Consider the following 27618-nt stretch of genomic DNA (forward strand, 5'->3'; position numbering starts at 1 on the left):
CTCACCGACATACGCCTGCAAGAATAAGCACAGCTATACATATATGCGCGCAATATGTCATCATCAATATCGCCCCATTTGTCATCGAACTTGACTCTGCCGTACTTATTAGTATTTTCTATCACAATTTTTTCTATTGGAGGCGGAAAAAACAACAAAAAAGCTGAGACAATGTCATTACATCTGGACACTGCAAATCGAGTTTGTCCTGGTTGTGTTGAGATAATATTCTCAACCGCAGATCCAATATCCTGAGGTAATGGTTTGGCACTCCATACTCTTGTTTTTAGCAATAAATAAGGAATCACCAGAGCCACTTGGAGTTAAGAGGGGTTCCGGTTCACTATCTGTTTCAGACTCATTTGTTTCATAATTCTCCGAATTATAATCAATATCTCAATCTGAGATATCCGATTCACTTTCTGCATAGAGCACTTCTCGTATCTCGTCTTCATTCACGTGCGCCATTTCATAAGTAAACACGTACGAACTCTCGAAATCAACACACAAACTGAACAAATTTGCATAAACATTCGTGATTCTCTACCACAAAAAGCCAAAAGGGGGAATGCCGCAATTAATTTTTGCACTAGCTATGTTGAGTAAAGAAAAATGCAAAACGGGGGAACCCCTCGCCTAGTTTTTATTTTACCAGAGTTGAGTAAATAATAAAATAATAATATTTAGCAAGTATTGAACCAAACTAAATATAAAGACTAAGATTAAATTGTTATTTTGTATGAAAACTGCAGTATGGACCAAATGGTCCTCTAACCTAAGATTCGTAGTTTTTTTAACCTAACAACAGGGTTAACGAGGGTGACCTAAATCAAGGCGCCCTGCAGAAATTCAGAAAAGGCTCAATTAAGGAGTTATCTTTCAGAGGAGGATTGTTGCTGAGCTTAGTACCTCCTGTAAATGCTGCGTTCTGACATCTTTTGTGGAACAATTTAATTCTTAATTTTTCACATAGGAATACTTTGAATCCTTACCGTTAAAAAAGTGTACTTTTAATACAATTTTCAATAAGTTTTTGTAAAGAGAATTTTATTCACCCCTATCATGCATTTCGACTTGGATTGAAATTTTCTCCGTTTGGCAACTTTGGTATCATGAGTTCCGTTCCCGTTCAGTTCAACTTCGAAATTTACAATTCTGCCTATCATGCATTTCGATCGTAGCTCCGTTCTGCTAAGTTGCAATTTTGTTGGCGGAGAACTTTTTGTGTTTTTATTTTGCTGCGAAAATTTTATTATTTGCGTGATTTTTTTTGAATTTTCTAAAAATGTAAGTAAAACTTGTATTTAAAAGTTGTAAAACACACGATAGTTCCAGTTTTTTCGCTCTAATGATATTTTTTGATATGCTTTCAGGTCAACACCAGAGCAATATGGGAAATTGGCAGATATGATGGAGAGTAAGCTAGATATAGCCAACGGTTTCCACCAGCGTCCTAAAGAAGATGTGCAGGCTTTTTGGAAAGAGGTAGCATCAAATTTAAATGCGCTTGGTCCACCATCAAAAGACTCAAATGCATGGAGAAAGGTAAGGTATTAATTGAATTGAAAACGAATTTGTAAAATCTAACGTTTTGTTACAGTTTTTTTGAATCTAAATTAGTAAACAAATTGTAAGAAAATTGTCTACTTTCACGTGCAATTACTTCCAGCCTGTCATTCATCTCGAAGGGATCGCACATACTATCTCGTAATCTTCTCCTTTCAATTCTCACCCCAGCATTCTGAGATGCGCTGCTCTCCTCCTCTACCAGTAATATCGCCGCGGATAAAGATTCCATACTTACGTTTAATAAAAATAATAACATTATAAAAATTTTACTTTCATTTTATTATTTATTTGTGTATTTTTGCTTTGTTATGTTCCAGTTTCACATATTTCAAGGCAAACAGCTGATTTCGAAAGAGTTATAGCTCTTCCTCTTCTTCTTTCAATCCTATTGCAACGCATGATACCTAATTTCGACTCCGGCGGAGCGTAGATCGGGAACTTAATCGAAATGCATGATAGGGGTGATTATTTTGGCCTTAAATTAGAGATTTCTTTAGCACAGTGAGAATTAGCCGATTTAGATCAAATATTCAACGTTTTATACGATAACTTGTTGCTATTCTGAAGAAAATTTCGTAGATTTTCATTATCCCTCCTTAAGCCAAATTTTTTTACCAACAAAATCATTCGTCATAGACTGTAACGGGTAGTAATCGCTTGGTGCCTGGTTCGGTCTACAAGGTGGATGTATAAGAACCTCCCACCAAGCTCGCGGAGCTGCTGATAAGTCACTTTCGATGTGTGTCCTGATGGAACTCTCTTTTGGCCAAAACTGGTTGCTTCTGGGCAATTCCTTCCTTTAGACGCTCTAACTGTTAGCAGTACAGATTCGAATTAGGAGTTTGGACGTAATCCCACCTAACATAGATCAAAACTTTCCTGAACGTCAATGCTGATTCGCAATTTGACTGTGACCCACTTTTCAACATCAGAAACTATTATTTATTATTCTTATATTATTCTTGTAAATCATGGTACAACTTTGATATCAAATTTACCAGAACGGAATAGACGGAACCAAATTTGTGATTGACTGTTGCAAGATCAGGACCTCAAATACTGTTATTATTTTCAGCCATCGGGCTTGTGTTCGTCTTTATAGAAAATAGCTATAAAATTTGCCACATTTTTTCTTTCCAAACAAAACAGTCTGAGATGTTTTTTAGTATGAAGACTTATCTAACGTCATGTGTATGTAACTAACTAACTATTCTAAAATACGGGATACATATTACTAAAGTGAGTGGAAAAAATCATGGATTTCTCTTTACTGGTCTATTAATTTCGACATTTAAAAAATTTCACATCCATCGATGCTGTAAACTAAAGCTCTTTCATTTATTTTCAAAAGCATATTCCTCGCCTATAAAAAGCTAAAAATTCAGTGCTTGACTGGCTGGCGTGGAACCGAAAGTCTGGTGGTATTATCTACCCCTAGACCTGGAGTATGACGAATCGAACAACACTCCTACACTGATTACTTTTTTAATACGACTTTTGTAAGTAAAGAGCCGAACGTCAAACATAGGCCTGTCTGTGTGCATGAATACAAGTAAATCATTTTTTGTCTTTTCGACTTTTGACTTTTTTATTAAAAGAATTGATAAATTTTATAAAAAAATAATGAATTTCAAAATAATGTGCATATTTAAATATATACATCTGTAAACAATAAAATAATATGCGTTACCAAGTATTTACATATATAGATTTGAAATGATGAGTTTTAACACAGGTTCTATTGAAAAATTTATTAACAAAAAGAATTTAATTTGACCGCAACTTTTCTTTAGACGGGATTTTTCACAGATATTTCACAACTTTTTTCTGCCCGCGTTTCGGCCATTGTAAGCCCACCAGTGACGAGTCTTAATTGCCTTTAAATTTTGTGGAGGGTTGCCCCTAATAAAATCCACGTTTGTGTGCTTATTGTGGGCGTTAAGGGCGTGTGTTTTAGCTATAATAATGAAATGAATAAGAAAGAAAAAGAAATATAAAATAAAGAATGGTGCATAAAAACACAAACAAACACAAGAACAAAATATGCGAAATATGAATGAAAACAAGAAAAAACGTTAACTTCGGTTGCACCGAAGCTATAACGCCCTTCCCCAATACAAAAGATTGCTTACAAGGACTTGATTACGATCATTCAGTTTGTAGGGTAGAAATATGCTATGGTGCTCTGATATCGGCGTTTCCGACAAATGAGCGGCTTCTTTGCGAGAAAAGAACGTGTAAAAAATGTCAGATCGATATATCAAAAACTGAGGGACTAGATCGCTATATACAGACAGACAGACGGACATGACTAAGTTGCATGTCGTGCTGTTGATATTTTTATTTTATGTTTATATTTTATATAGTTTCCGACGTTTGCTTCTGGGTTTTACAAACTTCGTGGCAGATTTAATATACTCTCTTCAATATATAAATATATGAAGGAATTACACAGAAATTAGAAGGATATTATTATTTCTTTATGAAACCTGTTAAAGTTAATTTCATTAACATTTTTCATCAATATGTCAAAACATGTTAAGAACTGTTTCTGGTTCGATCTTACAAAAGGCTTGTTCGATTTTTTGTTGAGGGTCACATAAGTTTTAACTGTTACAAATTGGTGCTTCTAGGTAATGCGAGAACATCCTCAAATATATTATCTTTTTTCGAGAAATATCGTTCGAAAACAATCCACAAAAAAGGAGACCCCAAATTGTGCGCCAAATTCCGTGGGATAATCCTTCTTAACAACGCATATAAGGTTCTATCGAGCGTACTGTGTGAATGACTGAAGCCCACAATCAACGAACAGATTGGGCATGGAAAATCTATAATCGACCAGATTTTCACAATGCACCAAGTCTTGGAAAAGACCCGTGGAAGGAAAAGCGACACTTGCAAAACTGAATAGAGAAGGTACAATCTTCTCTGCTTTCTCCAGACTGAATAAGGAAGCGAAGCGTATGGGGCTGGTTGTGAACAAGGACAAGACGAAATATATCCTGTCATCTAACAAACAGCAGCCACACTCGCAACTTGGCTACGACAATTACGTTAACAATCATAACTTCGAAGTCATAGACAATTTCGTCTTTCTTGGAATCAGCTCAGCACTAACCACAATATCAGCCTTTAAATCCTACGCAGAACAACTCTTGCCAACAGGTGCTACTTCAACAAAGACCAAACTCTACAAATCACTCATCCTCCCTGACCTGCTATATGGTGCAGAGGTATGGACGATGACATCATATGATGAATCGGTCTTAGGAGCTTTCGAGGGAAAGGTTCTGCGGAAGATGTATGGTCTTTTGCGTTCAGCTTATGATACGACCGATTTCGCTCCAGCACTATTAATTTCTTAGACTCAAAAAGTGGCTCGCTGAAAAAAGGTATCACTCATAATAAAAGGTCAAGGTGGAAACTATGGAACCGGTAAAGAAAAGCTAGAGGGTCATTACAATGAACTCATTGTTATAGATGAAGATAATACATATAAAAAAGAACGACCATACCATATTTCCCCAACAAAACGATTTTTCTTTCTTAGACCATTAATTTTTCAGTCCGTCCAGCTTTCTTTTCATGATAAAGTGGTGAATGTCAACTACTCGTATTTACTTTGAAAGCTGATTGGACAGCTAGTTATTTAGGAAACCGTAGTCATATTATAAAAGATTTAATTGATCCAAAAGCTTTCAAGCTTAGATTATGTTAAGTTAAGAGGTCGATCCTGACAAGGATCTCACTTGGACAGCCTAGAACGACGGTCCATTGCGGTACCTAAACTCCTATAGATCATAAGACCTTACAAATCCACAAAGCGCTTGAAGCCTATCACAAATATGTTGCGAAGTCCAATATCAGTTTCGATGATTTTCAGAGATGTTTCAATCTCGGTCTTGTAAAGGCTAGTAAAAGTAGAAGAAAGTGCCTGGGTGTTTCCACCTCCCTCTCATCCATACAACTTTGAGAACCAGCATCCGACTTGTTGGCTTTTAGCCTTACTGCAGTGTCCAGTCAGAACCCCTACGATTGCGACAGGATGTACTTTGTAAGGACAATGAGTTCAGTAGATATCCTGGGTTCTACTCTAGGCCAAATGGCACGCGCAGTCGCACAAGACCTGATCGTCGACCTGCGGGAGGTCCATTGGTGAAGTGCGAGTACAACCATCAGCTATGCACTTGCCAGCAATTCCGCAATGACCAGGCAACCAAACGAGTCTTAAAATAAAGTACATTGACGCTATTTCTAGAAAGGACAGACACTCCTTGGGTAGCTTTGGGCGCACAGTTAGCGAGCTCGGCGTTGGTATTGCCGCTCTGCTGTCGGAGTGAATGCTCAATTCCCTGAAGGAGGATGCACTACGTCTACCACCATCATTCACATATCCCTCCACGCTAATTTAACAGAGAAAAACTCGCCACGAGTCGCCTTTGCGACGCAGTGATCCAAGTTTTCAGATATGCAGTTGAAGGACGAGTGAAGCGTACCACGCGTAAAAAAATAAACACGTATTGATATTATAAATGCTTTTTATTGAAATTTAAAAATATGAATGTATGTATGTACTATATACTATGTAAAAAGGTATGTAGGTATGTATCGCATAAGTGGCTTCAATGAAATTTGTACCTTGTTCATGTTATTTGACAAAAAAAAACGAAACATATTCTTGTCTGTCTGTATGTCCGAATGGGTGTAACTTAACAACTAAAGCATAATGAACTATATACATATGTATGTGTTTAAGTTTTACCAAAGAAAATATTCACGAAATGCGACGTGAAATTTAGCAGTATGCGTACAAATGTATTTATATATACTATATATAGAGGTATGCAACGATTCTTTCGTTATTTCTAAAAATTATTTGTTATGTTATTATGATTTCGGTAATTATGATTGTGTAGAGCAATTTCATCAAATTAAAAATAATTTATAATTAAAAAAAATTGTCGCATTTTCTTCATTTTCATTTGAAGAGTTGGGGAATATCATAAATAATTTTTAATGAAATAATTTTGTATTATTTTTTTTTGTTTGTTTAAAAACTAGAAATATTCAAGTTTACAATGCAGCGAAGGCCTACGTTGCGTTTATCTACGAAAAGCGCAGGGATTCAGAAGAAAATCGCTATTCTTACTATTAGACGTGTACACGACATTTGAGGCTGTAGGAGTCTCGGCAGAGCTGACGTCTACGGGTGGAAAAATACAAAAGTGCCAAAATAAGTAATAACTCATACACATGTGTTGCTGCAAGCGTTGTTCTCACAAACAAATACTCTGCTCTCTACTCACCTCTTTCCGAGTATTTTGGACTGTTCGGTGGTGAGGGTGAATCTAGTGATATTATGGTGGTGTCCGCTTCTGAAAAAAATATATATACATATTATTTATTAAATGCATTTAATGAAAGAAGTAAAAAACTAAAAAAAGATGTCTTATCTTTGAATAGATTTTTTTTCGAAACTCCAGAAACTGCTAGTGAAATACTCTCTAGAATATTTTAACCCCAGAACAAGTAGTCGAAATCATATTATTTTTAAGTATTTTCAAAAACAAAAAGCTAAAGGATCTATACATGATTGATGAAAGGTTGAAATTTTCTACAGTTCTAGCAAAATTCTTGTAAATAATACACATCTGCATAATTCATTCAGATTTGAATCTAAAATCATTTATAACTGATTTAAAAAAAAACACATTCAAGAAAAATTTCAAACGATTCGGTTAATTAGCATTAAAGACTTTTACGATGGCTTTACATTTTCTTAAACCATCCTACCAACAAAAAACGTATCAATAGCCAAAAAGGACTTTAAAAGAAGTGAATATACCACCTCTAAGACGAGGCAGGTCAAATCTCGTTTTCGGTACAATTTTCATTTTATTTTTAATTTCGATAAAATTTTTAATTGATTTTCATTTTTGATAATGTGTATATTGTCGTTATACAATATCGATATATATGTATAAAGGAAAGTCGTGTTATTTACACCATTTATAACTCAAGAGCGGCTGAACCGATTTGGTTGGTGTGGAGGTAGCTTAGAACCAGGGTAAGGACATAGGATACTTTTCATCTCTTTATGTTAAAATTCAATACAATTCAAAAACACAAAAATTATATTTCAAATCATAAACATTTGTTCAAAATTCATGTAAGAATCATTTAAAAAATTTAGTAATTCAAAAATAGAAAGAAATATGTAAAAAAAATTTCATATCCATACATGCTTAGTATAAGGGTTATACTGACTGTGTTCCTAAACCAGTTTTTCAGGGCGAACCCGTCAGATTGCTCATAAACCAGGCAGTTTTTTTAGGACAAACCCGTCAGATATGTTTAATATCATAACAAAAAATGACATTGACATTTTCGTCGTCAAGGCATTAGGGATACTTTGCTACATAGATTATGGACGAAAACGCAAATGCATTCATAACAAACCAAACACTATATCTAGCATAAAAATATAGCTGAATAATTGGAGTTTTGATAAAAAATTCTCTTATAATTTGAGATACATATCGCTCATTTGCTGCAAGACCGGCATAAGTCAAAAAAATCGATTTGCCAGAAAACGCGTTAAAAGTTTTCAACTGACTCCAACCTTACACGGAAAACAGGAATCATATTCTTTTCTCAAGCGGAGCATATAAGAGGTATTCATATGAATTCTTCACTCAACATGAAGTATGATATAACGAACAATTCTGCATCATTAACTCAAAAATCACGTTTTTTGATTTATGCCGGTCTTGCAGCAAATGAGCGATATATAGAAATCTTTTCGAAGCATTGCACAAAGCAGTGAAATATGTAAACGCGAACGATTAAGTATATGCGTACAATTCCAAACTGATCCTCCCTATAAAATAATAAAATTGCTAAATATTAGGAATGGTAGAATAGAACTGCAACAAAATACGCAATACAATGGATTAAAACTGGCTCAGTAATCGTTCGATGAATAATATACCACGTGCATCCCAAAAGACTGATGCCATAACCTTGCCAGCCGATGTTTTTGTCTTTCCACGTTTGAGAACCGTTTCATAATATGCAGTGCACTAGACTGACTGTCGATTGGACTCAGTTGACTTCAGTGGTGCACAGCCCAAATTCAACAGTATTTTTCCCCAAAAAACCAATGCTTTATTAACATACAAAATGCTTTTTGATTAATTTTTTTATAAATTAACACAAGTTGCTTCACCCAAATGCTATATCTCCTTAACTGATAGTTATAATCTAACTAATAGAAATCATATAGATGGTATTAGTAGTATTATGTATGTATCAGTCACAGTAAAACGTGTACGGTATAACTTATAAACTCTGTTAAAAAAACTTCAAAAATTAAGTACAAACTTTAAAGAATATTTCGACGGAAAGAAATGAAATGTTGTTGACCTTTGAATATTAATTTGCCTTAGCAGTCTGGGTAGATTTATATTTGACTGTAGAAAAGCATTTTCCTTCATGCGACTAGTAACGGGTTCAATAAGAGCGCTGCAAAAGTTTGTTTATGTATGGAACTCGCATACTTGCAGAAGTCCAGACGCTGAACCCAATTTTCAACGGTTTTCAACGGTTTTCAAGCATAAATCGGTCGTTACTGATGCAATTTCACGTTCGATATTCGTTCGAAGTTCATCAATCGTCGCTAGCTTGTCGGCATAGACCATAGACTTTATGTAGCCTCACAGGAAATAGTCTAAAGGCCGAGGCGGCTAATTGACTTGGCCCTTCTGTGAGATCACTCGTTCGTCAAACATGGTTTTCAATAAATCGATTGTAACAATCGCTGTGTGGCTTGGGCAACGTCCTGTTGGAACCACATATTCACATATTCAATTCAGGCCAAAAATATTCGGTTATCATTGAGCGGTAGCGATTCCCATTCACAGTAACGTGCCGGTCTTGATCATCACGGAAGAAGTACGGCCCAATGACGCCGCCGGCCCATAAACCGAACCAAACCGTAATAATGCATATTTGCCTGCCTGAACAATAACGCATATTTGGCTTATTGACAAAGCCATACAGCCAGAAATAAGCCTCATCGCTGAAAATGATTGTTCGATGAAAATCCGGATTATTTTCAAATTGTTGCTCAGTTCAATTCACGAACATACGACGATTCTGGAGGTCAAACGGCTTCAGTTTTTGCTACAATTTGATCTTGTAAGGATGTAGGCCAAGAACTTTTCGCAAAATTCACCACAACGACGTCACAGAAATGCCAAACGCTGGAGAACGATGTGTTGTAGACTGATTTGGCTCTTCCTCAATTGGTGCGCTAGTGGCAGCAATATTCTCGACCCTACAGGCACTTATTTGTCTCACAGGCACGGGAACATTTTATATTGTGACTGTAGATTCAAATTTTTCCATCAGACGCTGAATTGTAGATCTGACAGGACGATTATGACGACCATATATTGGACGTAGCGCTCTTAAAGTTGAGGCCACTGACTCTGAATTTCGGTGGTATATTTTAATAATTTGGACTCGTTGTTGGATCGTATATCTTTCCATGATGAAAACCTTGTTGAAGATAAATGTCAAAAGAGCGGGAAAAAATGTGGCGTCGTTTGCTGTCCCTATCGGTCCACTTTTTTAGAGTCCCTATTGAAAGCCCCGTTACTAATATTTATAAAAGGGAGCTGACGACTAATTCTGAGCTTTGTACAAACCAAAAAAAATCGCTTTTTTGCTTCAAACCTTACTCCCCTCTAGAATCTGTTGGTTTACGGAATTCCTTATAAGATCCTCTGTGGCTGGACTACCATAGGCAATCAAAAGGGGCCGTATTCATATTACAAGAAGAGATTGTCATTGAGCATCGAAATTTCTCTTGGAAGGAGTTCTGCTTTCAATGATATTGTTTAGAGTGCGAAAATGGCACTCCGATCGCAAAATGGTTCTAGTCGTAATGGAAGTAAAAACCCCCAATTGTTAACCTAACGAACTTTAATTACTGAGCCCAGCTATAATGATTGACAAATAAAGCGACGTCGTCGAGATGAAGGCTAGCCTAAGTTAATTATCTAACCTCGTAACCTTAACTACTAAGCATATATTAATATTAAGTTCAGGCAGGAGTGAGAACTATATCAATTTATCGAGAAGTGTTCCGAAAAGTTTTACATCCGAATGATTTTTGGAAGCAAGTTATGCTAAAAACAACTTGCTCAGCCACGCCTATAGTCCGTTATTGAACCGGTCTGTGTGAGGTTAATATATAGTTAACTCTTGCCATCGAAATTTAGCTTTCTTTAGACTATAAGTAAACAGAGAGTATAGAATCCTTCGGAGACTGTATAACATATGTATATATTAATATATGATTAGCGAGCTTAGTTGATTTAAGTCAGTCTATTTGTAAACTGACCGAGACTTTTTAATTTGACAGATGTATTCACAAAACTTGGCAGGAATTATTGTCTAAGGCAATGTTAAAATATTTTAATAAATTTTCCGGATCGGACCACTATAGCGTATAGCTGCCATACAGTCCCAACGATCAAAATCAAATTCTTGTTTGAGAAACTTTTTTAGTTGACAAGATATGCTCACAAAACTTGGTAGGGATTATTATCCAAAACAACGCTAAAATATCTGAAAAAATTTCCCGATTGGACCACTATAACATAAATCTGCCATATAAACTGACCTATCAAAATTAAGATCTTCTATGAAAGACTTTTTTGACAAGAAATCTTCACCAAACTTGATAGGGATTATGGTCTAAGTCAATGCTAAAATATCTGAAGAAATTTTCCAGATCGGAACACGATAGCATAAAGCTTCCATACAAACCGAACGATCAAAATCAAAGTCTTGTATGAAAAACTATTTTATTTGACAAGATATCTTCACAAAAGATATCTTCTAGGCAGGGATTATAGTCTAAGGCAATGCTTATGTACAAACTGAACGATTAAAATTTAGTTCTTGTGTGGAACTTATTTATTTATGAAGGGAATTATAGCTTCGGTGCAAAAGAAGTTAAGTTTTTGCTTATTTTAGTAAATTTTAATACCCTTATAGAAGAAAGAGGTGTGGTTGATAGGTTATAAGATATCTTTAGTAATCACATTAGTTGGTGATCCACTTTCAGAGCTGAACTGTGATATTTTAGCCACTTAAAAAAATCACGAAAACTAATACGCGGCTAAATAGACTTAATATATGTATATGTGTGTATGTAAGCTTAAAATAAAAATGCGGTTATTGAGTAAGAGTAAGTTGAGTAGTAGAAATAAATTATGTTTAGCTAAAGTAGTGCAATAAACTGTAAGAAACCATTTCGATAACTTAATAAGAACGACAAAGCTGCGAAAGAACACACAACAACTAACCCATCAAATTGTCAGGAGGAAATAAAACAAAGAAGAAATGAACAAATATTTTTTGTTTGCTCCGTAAGAGTTATATTTGTCATATATGTATATATGTATATAGTATTTTTTTATTGTAGTATATTTAATAATTATCTGTATTAAATAATTTTTTCTTGCTTTCTTTTTTTTTTACATTAAAATGTGAAAATCATTTTTTTTTTGCTTTGTTTAATTTAGCTTTATTTTATTTAATATTAAATTAATTATTATACTAACAATTTTACTTAATTTTAAATACAATATGCTGATATATGTATGTATGTACTTTTCGCATTTTATATGTTTACAGTTACAACAAAAGTTGTTACACATTGTTTTTTGTTTTTGTTATTGTTTTTATCTATTGTATTACAAAAAGGCAAAGTTAATGCCAGCCGATAGTATTTTGTTCTTGTTGTGTTTTTACTCCTCCTTCTCCTCTTATTCTTCTTCTATTTCTAGCTTTTTACATTACATTATGCTATTTTTGTTTTGTTGCTGCTTTCTTTAGTTTTTGTTTTTTTTTTTTTTTGATTTGTTGAATCGGTTGCGCCAGTGCTAGTTAGGTAATTATGCAATAATATTAGTTTACTAGGGCGGTCTGGGTTTCCTTGCAAAGGAAAAGTACATTTTTGTTTTTTTACTTCTATTCGAATAATAACTGTGCTAATATTCTGCGCGCTTTGTTGCATTCTTAAGTCATTCTTATGCCTCTTCTTCTTCTTATTTACTTTTTCGCTTGCATCTCTTGTGTACTTGCACGATTTGCTTCGATTCCCACATACAGCAGACATTTTTAAATTTTTTTCTTTCCTACTTTACACACACACTTCTACAATCCAGTTATTTTTGTTTTTGTATTTCAAAACATTTCCTTTTTTATTTAAAAATTACATTTCTTTCATTTGCATTTTTTATGCTTTGCATTAATGTGCTTTGAGGTGAATGTAACTAAGTATGTATGTATGTATGTATGTATCGTCCGCACATTAGAGTACTTATGCAAAAATGTTCATTTTCAACGCATCACAACGCGCACACCTAGAAATTATGTAGTCAATCAGTTAAATTATAAATATTAAGGATGTGGATTTGAGCGTGTGTGGCGACTAGTCGGCGGTAGTGGATAGATGAAGTGTATGAAATGATAAAGATAGGTATTGAGTGTGTGTGTGTGTCAAAAACGGAACTCGGACCGACTGATTGCCATGAAAACACTTTTTGTTAATATTTTAGAACTGAGTTCATCTATTGGAACATTTTAGTAACGTGAATTTACAAATATTGATACCGAACTTTTGAAAATACGAATTCCTTTTGAAAATTTTTGCACAAATATAACGTTAATATAAAGGTAGTCTTCATATCGAATTATCGAAATCAAGTGCCGAAATGATTAATAGTGCAGTGACTTTTGTTTTGAAATTCTAGTACTGAAAAATTTAAAATCCCCTTTTTTTTAATACTCGGTACGAATTTTTTACACAGATATAACGTTGATATAATGGTATAGTCATAATATCGAATTATCGAAAATCAAGTGCCGGAATTTTTAATAGTGCAGTAGCTTTTTTTTGAAATTCTAATACTGAAAATTTAGAATTTTTTTAACGAAATTGCTCTAATACTTTGGTACATATTTTTCCTGAAATTCTAATATCGAATTTTTCGAATAATTTGATAAAAATTATTTTTGTTTTTAATTGTAGTATCGAAATACCGAAATAGTAACCTTTTTTGAAAATTTTTGACATCGATTTTTTGAATGTTTTTGTACCATTTTTAATCGATTCTGAATCCCATTAAGCTTGCTATGTATTAAAACAATTTTTACTAGAATAGAAATTTTTTAACAAAACAGGAAAATTGTCATCAAGGCAGAATCTGGCGATAATGCAATCAATATCTATTGAATACAACAAAAACAACTGCAATATTAAAATAAATATTTGGCGAAATTCACTCCAGGACATTTCGGTATCGTTACGCCGGCGACACACATTGAAGAAGAGCATGATTTTATGTTAAAATGTCATTGTAAAGCGTTGTGAGCGTATCTGTGTGTGTGTGTATGTGTAAAGGCAAGAAATAGCAAAACGGCAATTTTTAAGATGATTAAAAAAATGTATCAACACTCTGTTAGTATTAAGCTAAAGAAATGATTTCTTTACAGTTTATCAATTTAGGTATTTATGTAGGTAATTATATGCTAGTATATATGTATGTATACATAATGCTTTTAAAACCTATACATCCCCCACTTTACTTATGTAAGTAATAGCTATGAAATTTTCCTTCAATAAACACCTGGTGTCTTTTTAGAAGTAAAAACCCTTAGCGATTGAGTATAGAAAAGGTTTTGAACGCGCACCCCACGTGCGCAATGCGGCAAACATACAGGGTGGCGTAACAAATTTAGATAATTTAAAATAAAATATTTTACCTGTTAAAGGCTAGGTATGTAATAGATACATGTTATACTAAAAAAATAAAAAAAAAATAAAAAACTAAAAAAAAATAAATAAACTAAGAAATAAATAAATAATCTAATAAAAAATATATACATAAAAAAAAACAATAAAAAAAAATTTTAATTTAATATATAAGAATAAGAAAAATTCATAAATGTAAAAATGTGTATCCCAAAAAAAAAACAATTATATAAAAAATAAAAATAGTGTGAATGAAGATAATGTTAGGAAAAAAATAAATAGTTATATCTGAAACATAAAAACATAAGCTGAAATATTTAAAAATATGAAAAATTTAAAATTAAAAGATATGACAAAGAGAAATATTTTAAACAAAAAAATCAAATAGTTAAAAAATAAACTAACATTACAATAAATTAATTAAACCAAAGGAATTTAAGAACAAATAATTAAAAAATTTATAAAAAAAAATGTTTAAATATTGTCAAAATAATTATATACATATGTATCTCTAAAATTTGAAAAGTTGTAATTTTAAACATTAAAAACATCAATTTTCATATTTCAAGTTCAAGTTCAGCTAAATTTGCATTGCGCCACTCTATACGTTTATGCGATCTACTAGACCTAATTCAGAACGAAGAATATACAATACACACATGTAAATCTGTAAACTGATTATAATATAACTGTGAATAATAAATGTAACGGCGAACAAATAATAAAAATAAAATATAATGAAAATTGTGGTGAAATGAGTATGTGAAAACAATGTCTAATTATATTGCATACATTTAGGAGTTTACGCCACTTTCAGCTGCGTATTTTTAGGCGCCTTTAACAAAATTTGCTTTTTAGCAATTATAACGGCACCTATTTCTAACATAACATAACTAAAGTTCGAAAGCATAGCCTAAACGGTATCTCTCAATCTACCAGAATTTGAGGTCTTAACATAGCGCGGCGAAAGATCAACAGTGATTAGAGCAACACGCCTAAAAGCGTGCTTGCTTGCTACGTGTCCTTTTTTCTCTTAATGCTGCGCTTTGATCCACTATGTTTTAGGCCTAATATGTTAAATATGTGTCTTAAAATAATTTTTGCATTACTTATAAGTTACATAACATCCTAAACTATAGTTTGTATTGTTTTTTTTTTTGAGTTTGAGTTAAAAGTTTACTATTTTGTGTCTTATTCTTACTGCATTCTTTTACAATTAAATTATCTATAAAGTTTCTGTGAATCATACGCAACTATTTAGTTAAGTTAAAACTTTAAAATCTCATAAAAAAGAGTTTACACAAGATAAGAGTAATAAGAAAGCGGATAAATTTTACGTAAGTTTAATTTTTTTTTTAATTTTACCCACAATTGAAGCAATTTTTGGCATAAAAAGATAAAATTTTATTTTGGAGTGATTTCTTGAAAGACAACCAACATGAAACTTTCAACAGTTCATATTGACGATACAGAATTCTGCCGCTACAACAACAACGATACTAACTGTTGAAATGAAAAACAATTTTTCATTATTTTTGATTGATTTTTGGTGAAAGTCTCTTGATTTCAGAACCAGTCTGGTAAATTTCAGACATTCCCACCACAAAACTTCGAAAGTCAGCAGTAAAGATTATATAGAAATGTTGGGAAATTGCATGATTTGGTATGTAAAAATTTTTTACCGAACAATGTTTCATGAAATCGAGGATTTTTACCATCAGCTGATGTAAGTGGTGTCCGAGCGAAAACATGACTCCACAAAAGATAACTTGAGTTTTAAAATTGATTAAAAAAAATTTTACTGAAATAGTTTTCCCCCCAAGACAGTTACCAAATTAAAATCGGTTACACGACTCAGAAAGTATATAGTCTAAAATTGGAATTATCTGGTAGTTTTTTTTTTACAATATACAAAGGAAAACTATCGTGCAAGTTCACCCACCATTTGCTACAACAACTTTCTGCATTTACATACAATATACATAAGAATATGTACATATGTATATATAAATACAGCTCATGCAGAAACATACAAAGTATGTATTTGGAATACCAACAATTTAACTCAACATCCGTACGGAATTTACGGTTCTGGCTCGTTGGGTGCAGCCGATGTGGACTCCATAGCGTTCGTGGTTGGTGTTGATGTGGCAGCCGAATTAGAGGATACACTTGCGCCGCTACTTACACTGCTGCCGCGGCGATTACTTTGCATTTGCTGTTGTTGTTGTTGCTGTTGGCGGTGTTCGTGTGCGTAGTATTGTTGTTGTTGTTGAGTCAGTGCATCGCTGTACAGCTCGGTTCTGGTATCGACGCTATGTATACGGGGCGACGAATCGGTAAGTTCCAAACATTGAAAATTTTGTTCATTCTCCTCTACCATTTCCTTTTGTTGTGCTTTTTGTTGTGTATTTTTTTTTTTTTTCAATTTAATTTTATTTTTTTTTCAATTTTTTTGTACAGGTTTTCCACGGTCGTATGCACAAGCGCCAGCGCAGAACAAGTTGGCGGGCGGAAATAGTAAGCAAACAAAATACCGTTATTTGTGAAAAAAAAAATAGAGAAAACGAGAGAAAAGAGAAAAAATTGCAAACATTAAATTTACAATAAGCTTCCCAATCTTACAACAATTGGACTTAAATGCGATGATATTCTAATGTCTGATTTTTGAATGCGTTCCACATGTTTAGCAAATGCAATGTGGGTGAATGGAAGGATGTGTGAATAAAAGAAAATCGTAAAAAATGTGTAGCTGAAGCTGTAAAATTAAGCACATTTTATGTTTAAATCATGATCAACTGATTTTTTCTTGTTGCAGTTTTCTGGTTTATAATTTCTGAGCAGAAATGTTGGATGAAGTAGGAGAGATAAAAGTTTTACTTTCGTAAGTAAAACAAAAAAATTTAAAATAATAATTAGAACACAGAACTTTCTTGGGAGATTTACTTTTACAAAAAAACAAATAATTTCTGAACGGATACAGTAAAAACAATAGAACTTTTTGGCAGCAAAACATGATAAAATTTTCATTTCGATCGGAATTTTTTATTAATGATTTAGGAATTCATTTGTTGAGGATAAAAATCCTATTGCGTAATAATAATGTCATACCACATATGTAAATTTAATTACTTATAACAAGCATACGTTGCCTACATTTTGGCGCGTATCAGAAAGAACGACGAACATTACCCTGCAAGCCAACTAACGTTAATTATTAGAGATTTCTGCTAAAGTTTCTATGAGTTTCTTTAGACCAAATTGACTGAACTACCCGAAACTCTTGTTTACGTGTGCTCATTCATCAATTTCTAAAGAAGAGTGCTAATGACTACGTTTCCATGATAATTCTTGTTGTATACTTTTTATTTCCGCTAAAAATCTTAGTGAAGGAACAGGCTATTTTATATGTTGTTAAGAAATTGATAAAAACTAAAAAATCAGCTGTTTAAACGCTGTAGGTGAAGAAATTAATATGTTGACCAGAAAAAGAGGAAATTTATTACATTTTTCAAAGAAACAAGGAATTTGTACGTTAACCTAAGAAAGCTGCCGAACACAAAACTTAACGAGACACGTTCGAAAAGTAACGCTAACAGCAAATAGATTTCCGCAAACAATTTTACTAATAAAAATTCATATTTTTTTCTCTAGTTAGCAACAAAATATACAATAAAGGTTTATTCAAATTTATTCCTTTCATATTAAGTTTTATACAAAATGTTCCGCTTTGTTTGTTTATAAAATGAAAAATGCATACATACATACAACAACATACAGATGGTACACTCGCCTAAGAATATTGCACATACATAGTAAAAAATATACATACAACTATACAGTTATACAAAAAGAAGACTTAGTTCATTAATCCACAAAATTGTACAAGAATTCGGACAGTCGCTTAGCATCAACAAGTGCATTCGTTTTCCGCCTCGTTCAATAGCACTTTGCCACGCTTCGCCTTTCGCATCGGCTGACGACGCCTACGCGCGCCAACACGATGTCCCAAATTGAGTAGATCCTCTTGCGGTACATATGGTAAATCATTAACATCAAAATTAGAAGAATTCAATTCGGCCAGACTATTATTCAGGCTATACGTATCGCTTGAGGGTACTGAGGGCGTATTAAGTTCCATCAAGGGCTCATCGTAAGCATATGCCGCCAACGGATCGGTTGTGTCATCATCGATGTTGCCACGAAAATAACGCAACGCATGACTATCACTCGGGCGTATAACATTCAATGTGAACTCCAATATGCCCGTTATATCGATCATGAAGACGAAAGCAATGACTGCAAGTAGGAAACGTGCCATATAGAAAGCGTCATTACGAATCCACGACGACAATGTAGGCGCATTATTGGCCAAAAATGACTCATTCGCCACAATCACATACTGGCCGAGAAAGCGACAAATAAAATTCAACAACTTCAAACTGGGCAACCAGACTTGACGCAATAGAAAATCATTGGCATACAAAATCAGTGACAATTCAATGAAGAATATCAAAGCACGCTGCGGCTTACGCAATGCACTCGGCCAAAGTGGACGCAATTTCGTGAGAATACATAGCACAGAGAATACAAATAGACTGGAAGCAACGTTGGGCGTCAGCAGTGGCAAACGAGAATACTTCAACTCGATTATGCTGATGCGATTCAGATGCATAAACAAACCAATCAGCACTATGACGCTCGACTCGATCAACTTCTGATAATGCTGCACTTTTTCGAACTCTAAAAGCATGGCGTCGCAATTGTCGGCGAGTGTGTGAGTGTGCGTTAGTTGTGTACGTCACTGTGGCAAATTCTTGCTCTGAACTGCCTTTATACAACGCAAACGCGCGGCGAACTTGAAGGGCGTGGCAGTGTAGACAAGCAGTTGTTTGTTATTTGGAAGCGTTTGCTGAGGTTGTTATTGTTGGATGTTGATGATGCTGCTGCGGCGGCTACGTCGTGTTTTGGAATTAGTTTTTGGTTTGGAATTTTACGTGAGTACCGAAATTTGCAAATGCAATGGAAAAATTTTTTGTAACAATTCAATTTTGATGAACTATGTATTTGCTATTTTTGAAATAATTTTTGAGCGGAAAATCACACAAAAATTATTTTGTAAGAAAAAATTCAAAATTATGTCAATAGTAAACACAAAAGTGTTACGATCAACGCAAAGTAGCTTTGTATGTAAGTGTTAAGGCTTTGTTTTTGAATTTGAAAAATGGTTTCAAAGCGGTCACCACATTACAAATGCATAATATGTGAGTATATTTCATTAAATTTACGGTTTCACACTTCACTGCAAGCGTTTACATTTTATATGACATATAATTGGTTTGTTTCTAAATAGCTATCAAGAAAGTAGTAAATAGTAGAGAGGGCTGCAACTTTCTACTAATGAAATTTCTACTAGCAGAAAATAGATATTATCATTTGAAGAAAGAGCTGTTAAAGCCCATTGTAAACAAACGATGTTTGACGCATTAGCCTGGATTTTGTTAATTTTAGATGCAAAAATAAATTATTGATTAATTTTGGGAAAATCTTGCTAATTTGCGGTTTCTTTACTTTTTTGGTATTTCGCTTTTTGATAGTAACAAATTTTTCGTATTCTTCTTCTTGTTTTTAGCTGTTAGCTACGAGCACTACAGAAACAAACCTAATATTTCGAAAAAAGAAAGAGATAGCACTAGTTCTTCAATTTGTTTACTACATACAAATGTACGAACTTCATTAATTCAAAGTGGAAATTCTTTGGCAACTACAAAGACGTTTGCATTAGACAATTAACGCGCTTAATTTTTAATTTAACATATGCACTGCTTGATGTAACTTTTCCTATGTAATATCATTTTTTTCGCGTGTGAGTCGTTGACGCTCCCAATTTGCTCTTATTTGTCGGCTTTGATGCATTAGTAGTACTACTAACATCATCAAGCTTCTGCACAGTTGCCAACATCTTTTCCCTCAGAGCTTTTCTGCGCTCTCTAAGGGCTTTTGCACTATCTTCAGTTTCTTTCAGTTTTTTGGAATTCGTTGTAGCAGTCGCAGTTTTTACTGGTGCATTGATAGCCTTCGGCAAATTGGTAATAGCAGACAACTCGCCAGTAGCTGTAATCGGCGCCACAATTGTTGATTCAATGGATTCACATTTGTCTTCCCGTGCTCTTTTTTGTGCACCAATTTCTTTCCGACAATCCGCCGATGTCTTCCTCTTCTGTAGTCCGGCAGCATTGCCATTACAAACGGCATCAACGGCATCCTGCGAAAATTGTGTCGGTAGCACACTTTCCGTTGCTCGAGTCAAAGCATTTAAAACTGCCAAAACGTTTAAGCCTGAAAAATCCGTTTGGAACCACTAGTAAAAAAAGTTCACCACCCAAATGTATGTATGTACATATGTAGGTAGTCAATATTGTTCGGCACTTGTCGAAAGTAATTTTCTCTCAGCTCATATGCAAAAAATGGCTTAATCGCCAGTGAAGTAATTTTTTTGCTCGGCCTTAAACGAAGCGTACTATGGATTCTTGATATCAAATGGTTAAGCTCAACAAAAAAATCTGTGCAAGAGTTTTAATACAACATGACATAACCTCAACCGTATTTACTGGAAAATGTTTAACACCTATTTTACCATATTTTACTTCACTACACTTGCCTGAACTTAATACCACAAAATATTTAATTAGCTTAGTTCAATTAAAGGTCGTCTGAATAAGAGTATAGGGATTAAACAAAATTTTCTGAAAACGTATTGACTCTCTTAACCTCGCTATCGCCTCATGTTTCACCCTTTTTCACTGATTTTCCACACAATCGCTTAGTTTTTCTACACGCGTCTGCTAACTCACCGCTTAACTCAATCAGCTCTGGAGTTTATTCGTCGTTTCAGTTATAGTTAAAGTTTTCGACTTTTTTCGTTTTTCTGTTAACATAAGTATGCGCAACAACATCAAAATAAATCTAGCGGCAAGCAGTGGAAATACACTCCTTAAGTCAGAGAATTATATACAATTTTTCATTTCTAAAGCAAGATGAGACCGCCTTCCACAAAACCAATAATAAAGTTGTAAAAGTTGTTGTAAAAAAGTGCCTAAGAAACCGGACGTACCATTCTCAGGGCATTAGAACACTACTCTGTGATTTTAAGGCAAGGCGCATGTGTAAACAATCCATTTCTTCACAGAAACAAATTAAAAGACAATTGAATTGTAAAACACACAGCATGAAAAAAAGCAACATCGTTGCGCTTAACTAATATAAAATTAATAAATATAACTGTAATTGTAACTGTAATTGTAACTGTAACTGTAGACATGTGTGTTTTTGTATAGTAAAGGCCTACATACATAGATCCTATTTTGTTGCTTGTTCGTGCAAAATGTAGGGTTTTGATTAATGCCTAGAGTTCCTACCTAGCCTACTACTATTACTACTACTATGCAATATATAAATATGCATATATAGTAAACTATATATATTACTTGTTTTAATGTTTGTTTCTTTAGTACGAATAAGCGTCCAACGTACCAGTTCGTGGCGGTTGAAAAGCATTACGCTGACTGGCATTGGGTCCGCCGTTACCAGCAGCATTGCCATTGCCGCTGCCGTTAATGTTAGATGTGGACACCGCCGAATTTGTAGCGCTAGCGGCAGAAGTTTGCTTAATGGTGGGACGCCGCTTGGCCAGCGGCATATCATCATCGGAATCGCTGAGTGTTAAATCCACCTGCACAAGAAGGGAAATAGAATTAGTACTTAAATCAAGGTAGGAAAATGAAGAAGGACACACAAAACAATCCATAAATTTGAATACATAGAGAAAGCACTAACCGTTTCACTGTTTGTCGTTGATGTGGGCTGGTCATTAGCAATGGCAGGTGGTGCGCCAGCTTTAACCATTTTCACATCCTCTGTGGTAATGACTTCTGAAAAGTATAAAGTATATTCATTACAGATTTTGCAACACTTCATACAGAATTTCGGCCTAAATTCACATACCGATATCATCCGAAATGACTTCGACTTTTTCAACCGGCTTTGTCGGCGTATCGATTACTTGAGCCTCATTACGTAAACTATGTGTGCTCCATGAGCCGTCTTTATGTAATTGTATCTCCGTATCGTCGGGTTTAAGTAGCGATGAGGCGAGCACCTCTTGAAAGTAGCTGCAATGAAGCAGACGTTATGTGAAACAAATAAAAATGCATATGAGCGCACAAATGACATACCCATCAATGACCAGATTATCGTAAATGGCTGCCTTGTCGCACACTGGACAATTCCATGTAGGCTTACGCTCGTTCATCTGCAGGTAAAGACTAGCATCAAAACATTGTAAATGCGAGCAAGTCGATGCACGGCATGGTATGGACATTTTCATCTTGCCCAACGGACAATTCAGCGAAACTTTAAGCATTGTTGTAGCGATTTCGCAATCTGCATCTTCAGTGAGTTTCTCTTTAACTGTAAATTAAACGACATACTCTTAGCAAAAACAGTAGTTTGGAATTAGGAGATTTGCATACTTAAACCGCGCGTGTAGTCGGCTGGTTTAACGCCCTTGGTCTTCATGCGATGCAATAATTGCGCTGAAGTTAGCTTCTTCACCAAGTATACGGCAATGCAATAGCCACGCGTATAATCCGGGCACCATTGTACTGTGATTGTGTTGGTAACCGTAGGCGAAAGCTTTACATTTGCTGTGACATTGACGGGGCGTGGTGGTCGTTTTGGTTCCACATTCGGTCTGTTTGTTGGAATGACATTCTGGTAGCAAAAATAAAATCAAAAATTAAATTTAAAGAATATTTTTGCAAAAAAAAAAAACAAAAATAAAATAAGAAGTAAAAATAAAAAAAAAATAAATAAATAAAAATGAATAAGAAAAAAATAAATAAATAAATAAAAACAAAAAATAAAAACATAATAACCATAAAACATAAACATAAAAGAAAAAAAAAACAAAAATAGTATGTAATACAATTGTATAAAAATTAAATACTACACATAAATTTTAAATTAGAAGAAAACAATTCAAAAGTAAATAATATAAAAATAAAAAAAAACTTTACGTCGTTTGCACCGAAGCTATAATACCTTTCATAAACAAAAAGTTTTACATATAACAACTTGATTTTGATCGATCACTTTGTATCACAGCTGTATGCTATAGTTGTTCGATATAACTGGTATAACATAACGTTTGCAAAATTTCAGAGTGGTATCTCGAAACTGAGGGACTACTTGGCGTATATACAGGCAGACGTACATGGCCACGACAGTCGAGTATACGTAACCGGGACGTACCCGGATTGTGTATCCGGTCAAGGACCGTCAACTCAGCAGAATTCTGGTGCTACAACAACGACTACAACGACAACAACAACAACAGTGGTTTTACGGCTGAATCGGCTCAGAGTTAGAGTTTTTTAAGTTTCCTTCTGGGTGTTACAAAATTCGTAGCAAACTTAATACACCCTGTTCAGGGTATGAAAATACAAAATACAAAAAATAAAGAATATGAACAGAATCTAAAGTTTAGTAACGAGTCAATGTATAATATAGGATAGAAATTTTTTTAAACAAAAAAAAATATATTTTTTAAAATTTCTCAAAAAATACATATAAAAAAATGTATCAAAAAATTAAAAAAAAATATTAATAAGCTATTACCGCTATTAATAATAAATTATATATATACATAGAAAAATAAATATATTTTTATGACCAAACTAAAAAAATTATAAAATTTAAAAATGTTTAATCAAAAACATAAATAAGAGTAAATAAAAACAAAATACTATCCACTTACCGGCAGTTGACACAACTTATTGTTGACCTTTACACTGACACTGGGCGGGAAACAGTCCTCTTGTTCGCATGACGTTTCTAATAAACAGAAACGTAGCTGAACCTGTATGGCATGCTCAATCTTATTACTGTTTCGTATGTCACGATTTGATGCAATCTCTGTGGCCTGTTGTGGTGTCAATGTAAAGTAGAAGGGCACCTCTTGTATACGCTGTGTATTGCGCGGCACAAGTGATGAAGGCTTAATCAGCACACCCAGTACATCATAAAAAGCTAGTTTCTTAAGACGTACGTCTGGATGTATCGGTATATGTGTGGGTATGGGATTCATAAACGGTACCATATTGTTGGCAACGCCGGGCCCAGTCGGCGGCACACCGGCGATTGGTTGGGCACCAACAGCTGTTGGTTGACCGGCATTAGGCAGACCAGCTGCTGGATTGGGCTGCACTTGTGGCATTTGCATGTGTGAATACATCCTTTTTGGATCTGTTGGCCCGTACTGCTGAGCTTGCTGCTCCGCACTGTAATACAAGGCGTATATTTTATTTTATTTTCTTGTCTCCACGAAGAGTTTTGTTATTTTGTATAAATAGGTGAACTTACATTGATTGTGTGTAAACTTCACGTATTTTATGAGACAATAAGTCGTAGTTTGTATGTAATAGATTAATGATGCGCCGTTGTAAGTCAATTTTACGACCAGCAAACGAAATATTCAAAAATGATAGTATCTGTTGCAGCTCTACTACGCGAAGCAAATTTATCATTTCCTCACATTCCTAGAAAAAAATAAACAAAAAATTCACAGAAAACCAATATGTAGAGAGAGGTGAGATATACAATAATAGTATATATGATGCATAAACAATATCCAGTCCCAATTTAAAAGTAAATTTTAGTTCTAACCGTTAGTTTAAGCAGATTTGTTTTGAAAAAAAAAATTAATGCATTTTTGGAAGCTATCGATTGAAGATTCTTGAACTTTCAAAAGTTCTATTCCCTTGTAAACAACAGTAAGAATTTAGTTTTAAACAGTATATCTATTCATAATTATAGAAATAATATGTATTTATAAGACTAATATATGTAAATAAGCCAAGAAACAAAGTTATTTATCCTAAAAAATTTAAATGATTACTGGGAGAAGTATGTAAATCAAATATTCTTTATATATTTTTTGTTATTTTCATTGCATAAAATAAACCTTACACTCTGACGGATAATACTGTAGTCGCCCCACTAGACACCTGAAACTAGGTTAGAAATACTAATGTCTTTTGTTATTTAAATATCACGCATCTAAAATAATGCGTCCTTTGATTTTATTGTTATCTAAAACCAACTACTTAATTTTGTGCATTCCAAATTGTACAAAGCATTGAGAAAATCACCCACAAGTGTCGGGGAAGCACCCACGCCACTGCGACCTGAGATAAGTTATGGTGTTTGCAAATCCCTAATTTGCATGTGCCCTTTGCCGGACACTTCGTTCTCACCATATAACTGTTGTTTTCTTAGTTGAACTACTTTTTTCACTAAATGCATTTGAGAAAATGTTATAATTTCATACCTGATGCAAAGCGATATTATGCTGCACGAATTTGTACTATTCTTTCTTCCGAGTATTGGCAATAAATTATACTTTGCATTGCACACTTTCTCAACAAATAGAGGGATGGAAAAAATATTTAGCTGTTTTTAATTTAATCAACACAAAATATTATTCTGCACATTATTTATAATAAGCATAGTTTTAAAAGTTTCCAACAACTTCCGAAATTTACTTTTTACTGTAAAATAAAATACATTTATTGTATTTTCAGCGCAAGATATACATTTACCGAGAAACTGCTACGATTTCGTTTCATTCAACACACAAAAATTAAGTTGTCCGCAAAGAATATGGCGGCGACAGCACCGACTTCAGTTTGGTGTAAATTAATTTCCCACTATTTTAGAAAACATATTTTCGTTTGGAACGATACTGAACATACTAAATGGTTGATGAAATATCAACACAACAAAGCATGATAAATAGCACATAAAAGGAAGACACAAACTTAAAATATATAAGTTGCAACTAAACAATTTATATTAATACTTATTTACTCAACTTATACTACTCTTAGTATTTTTTGTAACATTTTGCTAATTTTAATTACTTAATTTCACTGAAAGGAATTGGGGTTAGTCATTTCCCAAAATGTGCTTAAATTTTTCTAACTTGTATAAAAAAAATTAGAGATATTGAACTTCAATTCTTGGTATTCTTTAGAGTAGAAAAGTGGCAACCAATATGTGATTTTATGCGATGTAGAAATTGTTAATAAAATGTATTTATACTTACTTTCATTTTGAATTACATAAATATTGTACACATTATTGTTACCTACATCAAAATTGTTTAAAATATTCAATTACTTTTATCAATTCGATAAATTCATAAACGTGTACGTCAACTATAAGGCGCGCAAAGAAGCAAACACACCTATAGATTTATAAGGACAGCTGGTCACGAAATAGCGGGATTTTTGACAGCAGCCAACGTTTTATGTTGGTTTTGTATTAAACTATAATTTTCATTAACAAAAAATGCATTTAATATAAGATTATCTTGAACACCCAAAAGCAAAACCATCTCTTTCCATGGCCTGTAGGCATACCTTGATTTTGAAATGCTCCGTTTGTTGCACAATACGCTTTTGTGCACTTACGGCAGCAATCTGGATATTTTGAGGCATGCGATTACTCGTGCTCATGTTTTGCGCTCCACTGTTCTCCGTCGATGAAACAATGGATGGTGAATTGGATGTGGAAGTCGTACGTCCCGCATTTGCCATTGCGGCCTCCGCCTGAGTTTGAGAACGAGTTTTACGCATCGCACCGGCACTTGAAATATCAATGTTTCTGCACGCACACAATAATGAGAACTTTAAGGGCAATTATCACACACATAAGCCAATGCACAGAAATTTTGGTCTACGTTTAGCGTACCTTTGCTACCATCAATCACTACACAAGCCACTATATTATTATGCCAGGTAGCATGCGATTACCAATTATAAACAACTTTTGCACAAATCTCTACACTGGCCAATAGCGATAATCAAAAAATGTCAATTAAAAACATTTGACAGCAAAATATGATTAACAGTAGCGATTTAACAAATGCGGTGTTTTCTGATATCGCCGTGTGTTTTCCTTTCAATCTCTTCCGAAATTCTAGACATCTTTTTTTACTTCTAACAAAAAAAAATCCCACTATTTCAGTTTTCATTGATTATTTTCCTGAAGCCACTGAACACCCCATTGTACGACTGTGTCGTTGCCGTATCATTGCATTCAATTCAACATTTTATGTGTGCTGTATATTACCAACATGCATTAAGGAGTTA

General features: G+C 34.0%; 1 protein-coding gene across 9 annotated transcripts; it reads right to left on the minus strand.

Moving 5' to 3' along the window:
* Positions 1 to 3242: 3242 nt before the first annotated feature.
* On the minus strand, positions 3243 to 27416 carry LOC120772823 (E3 SUMO-protein ligase PIAS2). Of its 9 annotated transcripts, none has more exons than XM_040101627.1 (10): positions 26887 to 27414; positions 24827 to 25002; positions 24222 to 24744; positions 22936 to 23176; positions 22639 to 22873; positions 22409 to 22575; positions 22241 to 22335; positions 21938 to 22136; positions 6879 to 6947; positions 3243 to 3526 (listed from the first exon to the last, which is right to left on the minus strand). In XM_040101627.1, exons 1-10 carry the CDS (start codon positions 27100 to 27102, stop codon positions 3384 to 3386), a joined length of 2064 nt encoding a protein of 687 aa, XP_039957561.1. In that variant the 5' UTR covers positions 27103 to 27414; the 3' UTR covers positions 3243 to 3383. The 9 variants fall into 9 exon arrangements, with proteins under 9 accessions (XP_039957561.1, XP_039957562.1, XP_039957563.1 ...); XM_040101628.1 differs by lacking the exon at positions 3243 to 3526 and adding an exon at positions 6189 to 6775; XM_040101623.1 differs by lacking the exons at positions 3243 to 3526; positions 6879 to 6947 and adding an exon at positions 20107 to 20743 and having other exon boundaries at positions 26887 to 27130; positions 27218 to 27416.
* Between the last annotated feature and the right edge of the window lie 202 nt (positions 27417 to 27618).

The sequence above is a fragment of the Bactrocera tryoni genome, chromosome 3 (genome assembly GCF_016617805.1).
Source record: "Bactrocera tryoni isolate S06 chromosome 3, CSIRO_BtryS06_freeze2, whole genome shotgun sequence".
NCBI lineage: Eukaryota > Metazoa > Arthropoda > Insecta > Diptera > Tephritidae > Bactrocera > Bactrocera tryoni.

Bases quoted from the DNA above. Each gene is read 5' to 3' on its own strand.
- LOC120772823 (XM_040101623.1), bottom strand. From the start codon at position 27,102: ATGCGTAAAACTCGTTCTCAAACTCAGGCGGAGGCCGCAATGGCAAAT. The intron at 22,336-22,408 runs GTATGTGAATTT...TATACTTTTCAG, and splicing joins AGTCATTTCGGATGATATCG to AAGTCATTACCACAGAGGAT. The intron at 20,744-21,937 runs GTACGTTGGACG...CGGATTTTTCAG, and splicing joins TTTTCAACCGCCACGAACTG to GCTTAAACGTTTTGGCAGTT.